The sequence below is a fragment of the Nannospalax galili genome, unplaced genomic scaffold (genome assembly GCF_000622305.1).
Source record: "Nannospalax galili isolate Female #2095 unplaced genomic scaffold, S.galili_v1.0 scaffold403, whole genome shotgun sequence".
Taxonomy (NCBI): domain Eukaryota; kingdom Metazoa; phylum Chordata; class Mammalia; order Rodentia; family Spalacidae; genus Nannospalax; species Nannospalax galili.
In genome coordinates, this window is record NW_008350130.1 from 254037 (window position 1) to 264422 (window position 10386).

General features: G+C 41.3%; 1 protein-coding gene across 2 annotated transcripts in view; it reads right to left on the reverse strand.

Moving 5' to 3' along the window:
- Positions 1–473: 473 nt before the first annotated feature.
- The window catches only part of Mylk3 (myosin light chain kinase 3), a 54670-nt gene continuing 44757 nt past the window's right edge, over positions 474–10386 (reverse strand). For both annotated transcript variants that reach the window (XM_008847367.3, XM_008847366.3), the window contains exons 9-13: positions 10265–10335; positions 5493–5621; positions 3306–3458; positions 2020–2152; positions 474–998 (exon numbers count right to left, since the gene is read on the reverse strand). In XM_008847367.3, the coding sequence (XP_008845589.1) occupies positions 939–998; positions 2020–2152; positions 3306–3458; positions 5493–5621; positions 10265–10335 (546 nt within the window). In that variant the 3' untranslated portion in view covers positions 474–938. The remainder of the gene's footprint in view (positions 999–2019; positions 2153–3305; positions 3459–5492; positions 5622–10264; positions 10336–10386) is intronic.

Genomic DNA, 10386 nt, shown 5'->3' on the forward strand with positions numbered 1-10386 from the left:
ATGCTAATAAGGTATCCTACTTGCTGTACTGTGATAGGACACTAAACCTGTTATGCTAATAAGGTATCCTACTTGCTGTGCTGTGATTGGACCACTACCCCTATATAAGCTTGTGCCTTCCTGCAATAAAGCAGACCTGTGTCACTGAACCTGGTCTCCTGTATCTGAATGCGGCTCTGCTGACACAGTCTCCTCATGAGCCCTGGGGTCTGGGACTGGGCAGAAGCAGCAACGACAGGAGGCAGCACAGGGCAAGCAAAAGAGCTGCCTCAGCACCAGGCGAGCAGAAGAGCGGCCTCAGCCCAGGGCGAATGGAGGAGCAGCCTTGATGCCTGTGAAAACAAAGGAGAGGAACCCACGAGAATGGAGGAGTGGCCGCTGCTGGTGGTAACAGCACAAATCTTCTACTGAGTTCTTTTTTTTTTAAGGTTTATTTTTATTAATTCTTTGAGAATTTCATACACTATATTTTTATCACATGCACCCTGCATTCCTAATTCCTCCAAGATCCATCCTCACCTCCCTATACTCTCCAACTCCACCCAGATCCACCCCCACCCCTCCATCTCCCTACTGAATTCTTTAATCATGGAAAGTTTGGAATTTAAATTTGACAGAATCCAAGTAGGACTTTTCCTATCCATCTTAAGCATGCCTATGCTCATTACCAAAACTAGGAGTGCTGGAAAGGAAGCAGCACATTAAACTTAGTGATCTTAGAAAGCAAAAGAAAAGTGCATAGGGCTCTTTTAAAAAACTTTCCATCCACAAGGAAGACAATAGCATAACTGTTTTTCTTCCTTTCTTCTTTTCCTTCTCTCTTCTTTCTTTGCAAAACAAGAAGAATCAATAATAGTAAAAGGTCAGTATATAAGAATCTTCAATCATCTATCACCACTTCATCTTGCCTCAAGGACTGGTGGAGCGGCAGTTGAAGATTAGGGACAAGTTGGAAATTTCCTTAATCTGTTGACTGCAGTCACCACATAGAAATGTTTCTTGAAGTAAAGAGAGGGGAAAAATGCATATCTTTAGATCAAGTACTTTAAGAAGAAAGGACTTACTTAAGTCTAACCACTTGGGTTTGTTTAAAACTGATAATCTAAAGGGGAAAACAGGTTTCTGGAGCAATCACTGTAGAGCAGTCACATACAAAGGTATGTTTGGAATAAGTGTGAGGTAAGAAGAAAAATTCTTGCCTTTTCACATGAAAAATGGAGTTCCCTGGAACAATTTTTCAAACTGATTGACAAACCACTCTTAGGTCATCAAATCAAATTTGAGGTCTATGAACACCTTTTTTAAAAACGAAAGCAAATGTCATATAAAAATAAACTAGGATATATCATACTCTATTAGAGTAATGTGAATTTTTTGCTTCATGTGTGTCTGTATGTGTATACTTATGCTTATGTACTAGAAAAGTGTTTGGGTTTTGTTTTCTGTTTCTTGGTTGGGGATGAGGTTGTGTGGGAGCTTAGCTTTGTTTGTTTGTTTGTTTGTTTGTTGTTTGTTTGTTTGTTTGATGCTGAGGATTAAACCCAGAGTCTCACACATACTAAGTACACACTGTAGCATGGAGCCAAGAACCAAGCCCTGTTGTCTCTAATTTTTCATGAAGATCCAAGTCAACACCAAAAATTTTGAAAAGCCAATTTCCTAGAAAACAACTGCTGTTAAGATAAGTTATTTGTCCATGATTCCAAAAGAGCTGTGTCATAAGCAAAATTAAAAAGCTTTTGAAGTTAAATACAGCTTTCCCATCTTGAATTTCTGAAATATGAAAGAATCAAGCCTCAAGCTACATGTGGCTGGGCCAGGAGACAGCCATACAAAACTACAGACTAAGCATCACTTTTATGCCAGTTATTTCTGACCTGTGGCATCTTTTAATCATGCTGGGAGTTGTAATATGAAAAAGACTTTTCCAAAATAATCTTGTATTTAGAAAAAATTAGCTACAATTCTTTCAAAGGACAGAAGACAAATGCTGCTTTTACTGAAAGAAAAACAGAATACCTTCCATTTTCTCTGGGCCATGTATTTCTGCAGCAGCAGTTGGGATCTGAGACAAGCTTTGGATTGTGAGGCTTTGGCAGGCAGATTATTTAACCACTCATGTTTCAGGCACTGTGTCGCACTCATTCTGCAGCTGTGAAGTCAAACAGGGGTAGACATTTACAGCTGCTCTTGCCTTTCATAGTTGTGGAAAGGTCTATTCTGTTGGGTGGGAAATCTGAGTCCATGGAATAGGCTGATCTATTCAGTAAGATGCACTCTTTGTACCTTAAAGTGTTTAAAATTGCCCTCCTTGAAAATGCCAGTAGGTTGTCAACAAAATGTTCATGAACTCCACTGAAGGAACGTGCCTCAGTGATTAACCACCACCTTCCATAGAGGGCTAGGAAACTAAGGCAGAACAATAGGAAGGCCAGCTGTGTCTTGGTTTGCTCTTAAAAAGAACATGATGCTTGAACAAAACATTTCTCCTTCCAGAGAAAGTATCAACTAGCTTACGTGAATTACAAGGGTTTCTCTCTCTCTCTCTCTTAGAAACTTTCACATTCAAAAATTAAGCCTAGACTCTTGGGCCTTTCTCCTGGGTCATTAATACCTTTGTTGTCTTCGGTTATTTCAGTTATCATTATGTCTGAGTATCACAAAACTCAGGGACTCAATCTATGATTTTGATACAGCTGCAGAAGCCTAAGGCCTTCGTGACCAAGCACTGAGACCTGTAATCTAGACTTTTCTTCAATATTAGCCTATTATAAGAGGTAAATTGGAAATAGGATTCATTTGTAATTTGCCTCTTTCTGAAGCTCTGTGTAGAGCTTATGTTCCTAGTTATTTTCCAATTAATTTCCTTTGTCCTTTTCTGTTTCTTTTAATGTTCCAAACAATAACAGATTAAGAAATTCTAAAGGGAAATTTTGGCAACCAATGGCTGCTGGGAGGGCAAGAGACAGTCTCCTTCAAGAATAAGACTCTTGGTAGGTTAACCAGGCTCCAGTGGACAGACCCACACTGAGGGACATGTGGGAACACAAATTAGACTCTATAGGTCTTATTATACACATAATACAGTACATTAAGTTGGGTGGGGGCAATAAGGGAAGGTGTGCGGATATGGAAGGGGATCTAAATACCATCAAATTATATAGTGTGAAAAATCACAAAAATTCTATTTAAAAATGCTGCTTTAAAAAAATCTTGAGGATTTTAAAAGGGATTCAGCAGTCCATCCCAGCACAAAAATCTGGGCCCATTATAATGGCCATTGAGTGACCAACAATAAAAGATACCTCTTCTCTTTGACCAGCAACCGGGAAACAAAGTCCTTGGCTTCCTCTGTCAGTCCTTCGAAAGTATCAACATCAAAATCCCAGCTACAGTTCACAATAAAATTCATGGTTTCTGCATCTGTTTCCCCTAGAAATGGGGACAAACCACTGAGTCTATGGAGAAGAGACAGAACCATCAGTATGTGCAATCCACATTTGCCAACAAGCTTTGACAGAACAGAGAAGACACAAGCTCAATGAAATCATAACCAAGAGGATTCAAGAGAAAAGTAATCCTGCTACTTCTCCACAAGATATGCTTCAATGTGTTCATTAAGGGAAGGAGGTAGAGCAGGAAGGCATTCTGAACAATCCCCTGTCACAGGTAAATCTTTCCCCACCTCTGAAATAAAGAATAAACTGGGGTCACACACGCTGTGTCCACCCGTCAAGTATGTATCTATGTATTTTAAAATGAGCTTTCTATTTCTCTGAGACCACCAGGCTCATCAGCTACTATGTCCTTCCAGCCATTTTTTCAATTGGCTTTACTAGGCTTCTGCTAGAGCAGAGAAGCAACACAACCTAACTGGCTAATTCTGGGGCTCTAAGCTTCCCCAGCCTTCTGTACAAAGTACAGGGACATGGTGTGGCCATTATGTAATAAGAATGAACGAAGGAGTCAGGTGTGATGGTACACGCCTTTAATCGCAACACTCAGAAGGCAGAGGCAGGTAGGTCTCTGAAAGATTGAGGCCAGCCTGACCTACATAATGGGTTCCAGGCAACCTGGGGCTCCAGGGAGACCCTGTCTCAAAAAGATTTAAAAAAAAAAAAAGGAGGAGGAGGAGGGGGAGGGGAGGAGGAGGGAGGGGGAGAAGGAAGAGGGAGGGGGAGGAAGAGGAGGAAGGAGGAGGAGGAAGAGGAGGAGGGAGGAAGAAGAGAAGGGTGGAGGGGAGGAGGAGGGAGGAAGAGGAGGAGAGGGAGGAGGGAGGAAGAAGAGGAGGGGGAGGAGGGAGGAAGAAGAGGAGGGAGGAGGGGGAGGAAGAGGAGAAGACAAGAAGCCAAACATGATATTGGCCCCTGTCCTAGTTAGCGTTAGCTATCAACTTGACATAGTCTAGAGTAACCTGAGAAAGAAGTCTCAATTGAGGGATTTTTCAGATCAGATTGGCCTGTAGGCATGTCTGGGAGGGATTGTCTTGATTATTATTTGATATAGAAGGGCCTGTCCCACTGTAGGCAGCACCATTCCTCAGGCAGGTAGTCCTGGGCTGTATAAGAAAGTTAGCTAAGTATGGGTCTGTGAGGGAGCCAGCAAGCAGCCATTCCTCTATGGTTTCTACAAGTTCCTGTCTTGAGTTCCTACCCTGGCTTCCCTCAATGATGGACTGTAACCTGTAAACTGAAATAAACCATTTCCTCCCCTAAATTACTTTTGGTCAGAGAGTTTTATCACAGCAACAAGAATGAAAGTAGAACATCCCCCAAGGAAACAGCCAAGGGAAGTTCACAGTCAAAGAAAATGGTAGGGGGGCCTGTGCCAGAAGTGATGAGGTTACAAAACACTAAGATACACTCTTTCCCCCACTTATATCCAAGCACCCACATTTCTTTGCTGGATGGCTCTCCATTTAAATCTTTTTTTCAGCACCCAGAAGTATCATCAAATCACCTCCAGCCACCACACATAGGATCAACTTACAAACAATAACGAGTAAGAATCGTGGTATAACTATCCAGTTCTCTCACTCCTCTGATAAAATAACTCTGAGGGGAGGAACTCTGTTTCACAATGGATTCCAGAGTTTCTTAGTAGAAATCAAGTCCAATTTCCCACAGATACATCTTACTTCTGTGTCATTGCTACTTTAAGTTATTATTTTATAGCTGGGTGTCAAAAAACTCGGTGGCTCGGTCTATGACTTTGATGTTGCTACTGAAATTTAAGAAGGCCTTCCTCACCAAGAAATGAACTATGAAGACCTATAACTTTTTTTCTGATATTAGCCTTGATAACGAGAAGTAGGATCCATTTGTAACACACCTTTAGCTGATTGTCTTTGTTCCCATCTCACTACCCTGCTCCTCCATCAATGTTCCTGGGAACACTTCCCAACTTGTGTTCAAAGATTTTCTGCTTCTAAGAGTACCAAAGTAAAATGAATGGCCCAAGTCCTCCTCACAGCAAGGCCCTTGAGTACTCACAGCATGTAGGTGATAACTCCCACACTCCACATGTCTGTAGGGAATGAGACAAACTCATAGTTGACAACTTCTGGGGCCAGGAACTCTGGAGTACCAAAATTCACCTTTAGTTTCTCCCGAGGCTTGTACCTGGGGAGAAAGAGGGGAGTGCAGAGCACCATGGGAGTGGGGTGTGAGAAAAGATAAAGACGCAGATGTGGATGCTTGAAGAAAACATTTCTCTACCATACCTGCCAGGCATGTTGCCTGGGCCCCACATCCATACTACACAAGTGGTTTCCAGGGAATAATCACACCCTCAGACACACCTTCAGGCCTTTCTAAATTAGCTCAGGCCTTCCTAAGTTAGCAGTAGATCCAGGCATTTACAATCTGAAGAGGAGGAAATATCAATCTATCTTACTTGGTATTCAACCATATAAACAAGTACACATAGGGTACAAGCTTCGGGACAGTGACTGCTTGCTGTTGGTTTACACAATGTGGCTAGAGGGATAACAGTAAAAATTAGAGATAGAGGAAAAGATGCTCATCATCACTGATCCTTAGGGAAATACAAATTAAAACTACAATATGGTTCTGCATGACTCCCACATGCAGTATTAAAACATACAGAGAAAGAGAGAAAACAGCAAGTGTTGACTAAGCTGTAGAGCACTTAGAACTGTTATGCAGTGTAGGTAAGGAATGTGAAATATTGCAGGCACTATTGAAAACAGAAAAATGGCAGGGCGTGGAGGCTAACACAAGTAGACTGACATGAGTTTGAGGCCAGTGGTGTGCAGTAAATGTTCAACAATTAGCTACCCAGTTTTTGTTTGTTAGTTAGGTTTTTTTTTGGCTTTTTTTTTGTTTTTTGTTTTGTTTTGTTTTTGGCCTGGCTTACAGTAATTGCCAACTTTGGTGGTGTAAATACTGATTTCCACAGGCCATTTTCAAGGTACCATCATGAAGTTACGGAGTGAAGACTTGGGAAAAGTTACACAGCATCACAGCACTCACAGCATTTCTACCATATGCACACAATGAGCATAAATAACATCAATGGCATGTAGTAGTAAGCTAACTAGTAAGCAATTCTAATATTTGGTGTAGTTAATTGTAGGTCTATGTTAGTTAATCTTTAATGATGGCTGTACTTAACAACTGGACTGCAAAATATCACAAAACAACCTTATACAACAAGTACTAATCAAGCTAGATCCGGCATACCACTATGTGGTATACTAATTAAAAAAAAAAAACTATTGGTGATTTAAACCACCGAAGGAGTTATGGTATGGTTTGTAATACAGTAATATCATAGCAATAGCTAACTGACACATTCACATCAAAACTATGTCAAATATCTACCAAAACCATCCCTCCAGATTTCTGGCACAAGGCCTTTTATGGCCATAGGATCATATAGGAAACCCTACAGTGCTTGTGCTAATCAGCCTCTTGCCCATCCAAAGTATCGGATGAGATAGCTTTGTGTTCTTATTCCAATCTGAGCCCTGGACTGAGCATCAGGAAACTCCTAACATGCTGGAAACTTGGCTTAAAGTAGGTGTTGCCTATCCTGTTTGATTTTTGACATGTTGCTACCTGGATCCACTGAAGGCTTCACTGCCCAGCTTGTGGTAATACAGGTGTCTCTTGCTGGGTACCATGGCTCTGAAGCTTTGAATGTACCTCCCACTCTACCAGGAGTCAGGCTCCCACAGTACATCTCAGCATCTTCTAGTACATCTCAGCATCTTCCAATGCTCCCATGAAGAAATAGAATTTTATTTTCTCCAGGTTGTAGTAGACAGGAATTAGCATTTGCCCCCTCTTTACAAGCATCTTATTATTCTGCGGTATAGAATGTGCTCCCTCGACCTGCATGCTACCACTCTAAGTCCCACTCTTGGAAGAATACACTTCTAGGAAGCAGGCCACTATTGGGAAAAAAAATGGCAAAAAACAAATTTGTTGTAATCATTTAGTTTGAATGACCTATTTCCCAGAAAAATAAGGATGCTTTCGTTGTTTTCTGTCCATTTCATAGTTAGAAGTTGTGGCTACCAGCCCAGCCTCCACTGAGTATAGTTCCCAAGGCATTATGTTTCAGATGTGTGTATGTCACCAGTGGCCAGAAATTTTACATGGGTGGCTTCTCCTAAAAGTGGCTCAGGTCCTTGTGTTTACTGCATTGAACTTGCCCTTTGCTTCTGGTCCTGCTGGAAAAATTATTTGCCATCAATGCTCTTGACCAGTCATCTCCCCTACCTCCTCTCCAGCTCCTGCTAATACTGGTTCTGGCTCTTCTAAGAGGACCAGAATCCATTGTGTTCAACTTCCAACGCTGCCTTCAATGACGTCATATCATTAGCTTGAAGTTATGAAAAAAAAACTGGCAAATATTACAAATCAACCCCATTTCCTCTCACTTCTCACGTTTTCTGAGGGGATAATTTAACATGCGCCAGCATAACACTGCCTGCAGATGACAAATCCTGTCCATTTGTCCCCTCTGCTGCTCAGAGAAGCCTTCCCTCACAGTGAGTGTGCTATGTGGCAACCCATTTAAGAGTGTACTGCAAATCTTGTGTATACATTCCCAATAAAGACAATATTGTACAACAAGAAAAAACTTGGTTTGGGGGGGAACAAAAATATAACAGTTTATGCCTTTCCAAAGGGCCACAGTACATACATAGCTATACAGAACATCTGGGACATTAAATTTCATGGAGTGGAAGACAAAGGGACTATGGGGAAAAGTCTAAAAAGACATACTGGAGGCAGGTACCAATAATGAAAAATAGGTTAAAAAATACTACTCTCTTGAATAAGATACACAAATATGTAGGATAATCCCTATTTTAGGAGACATTATTTAAGAAAACATGGAGCAGATTTTCTACATTATAGATTGAATGTGATTTTTATTCCTGTATTATTATACTTTTCATGAAAAAGAGGTCACTATGTACTGTAGGTCCTGAAAATGCAGGGGGATGGCAAACTTCCATTACACCGAGAGCAGGTGGGGCAGCAAAATGTATCTTTGGCTCCTGCAAATAGGCAGTACTTCAACCAATGGAGAAGGCCCTCAGAAGCCTGGCTGAGGATGCTGCCTGGAAGAGGGGCAGAAACCAGAGGCTCATCTCAGGGAAGCAGCTCTGCTTTTCTGTGGACAAGGCTCTGCTTTCCTTGACTTATGGATAGAAAGGATCACACTTTTCAGTTTATAAAGTAACAAAGACAGCTTCCTTGTGAGAAATGGCCACTGAGATGACAGAAGAGCTGGGCATGGAAGCACACACACATACTCCTCGCATTCAGGAGGTTGAGGAAGAAAAATCACAGTTTGAGGTTAGGCAGGGCTACATGATAAGATCTGGTCTCAAAAAAAAAAAAGAGCTATGTGGTAGCACATGCCTATAATCCCATCACTAAGGAGGTGGAGACATGGAATTCAAGGTCAAGGTCAGCCTTATGTAGCAAGTTTGAGGCCAGCCTGGGCTACAGGAAACCCTGACTCCAAAAAAAAAAAAAAGGAATGAAGAGAGTAAAAGAGGGAGAATGGAAAAGGGAAAATGTTAGAAAAAAATCAGGAATTGAAAATTTAGCTGTGGTATTAAGAACTACCCAGAAAATATGTGATTTCCAGAGAATAGTCAATCTCAGAGGAAAGAAAATTCTGGGAGCGGGAGGCTTGGGGGATGGACATACGATGAATGCACTGATTTTAGTTAATATCCTAACTGCATGGGGGTTTGGGACACAGTCTTCCTAAGTTCCAAGGATTGACGATAGCCTTGGCTGAGAATCCACTACCAGCTGTGCATGTCATGGGCAGGAGCACTGATGGAAATAGAAAGTAAAAATGGCCTCTAAGAAGTTTAAGCGTCTTTAAGATATATTTTTAATTATATGCAAGGGCCAGTGAGATAGCTCAGTGAATAAAGATACTTGCTACAAAGGCTGATGATCTGAGTTCGATCTCCAGGACCTACATGGTGGAAAGAGAGAAACAACCCTCACAGGTTGTCCTCTGGGGATTTTTGTCTGTCCACACATGCTCTTTGGCAAAGGCTATACCACACACGCATGCATGCACGCACACACATAAATAAATAAATAAATAAATAAATAAATAAATAAATAAATGTAATAAAAATTTTGAATTATATACAATATTCACTTCAATTCACTGAAACCTGAGGACTTAACCACTCTCACAGAATGATTTTGCACTATCCATTTAGGATGCCATTCAACACTCATTCCTATCTCCATGTCAACAAGAATCTCATGTGTCACCACGTACCAAGATCTAACTAGCCCTGAATGATTCCAGATACTCTTAACCATGGCACCACCCTACCTACCATATGCATTTTCATATGTAATTTAGTGACTTCTTGAAATGCAAGGATGGTGATGGATGTATTGCACAATACACAGCCTGATCCCTGGAGGAATGGAGAACTGATAGAATTTAGTCTACCGAGCACCCTGTTCAGCAATCCCCTATAGCCAATTTCCTCTCCTCAGACAGGTGGTTGGAAGTACAGTTAATCTCACAATCTTTCAAAAACATGGAGCCAGTCTGTACTACAAAAGTCACTGCTGCAGTGATAGCAAACCAAAGGCCACCAGCCTCTAAATGTGAGAATTTTCTTGCATCCATTCCTAAACTCAAGAATTTTTTCACTCTCAGACAGGCAACTATATTCAAGAGAGCTACAGATGCCACTAAAGGAGCTTTGTCAGAGTATCAGGATAAATTCCCTTACCTTCTAGCCAGTCCAAAGTCAATGATCTTAATTTGGTGTCCTGTCTGGCTTACACACAGTATATTCTCTGGCTGGAAGAGGAGAGAGAGAGAGAGAGAGAGAGAGAGAGAGAGAGAGAGAGA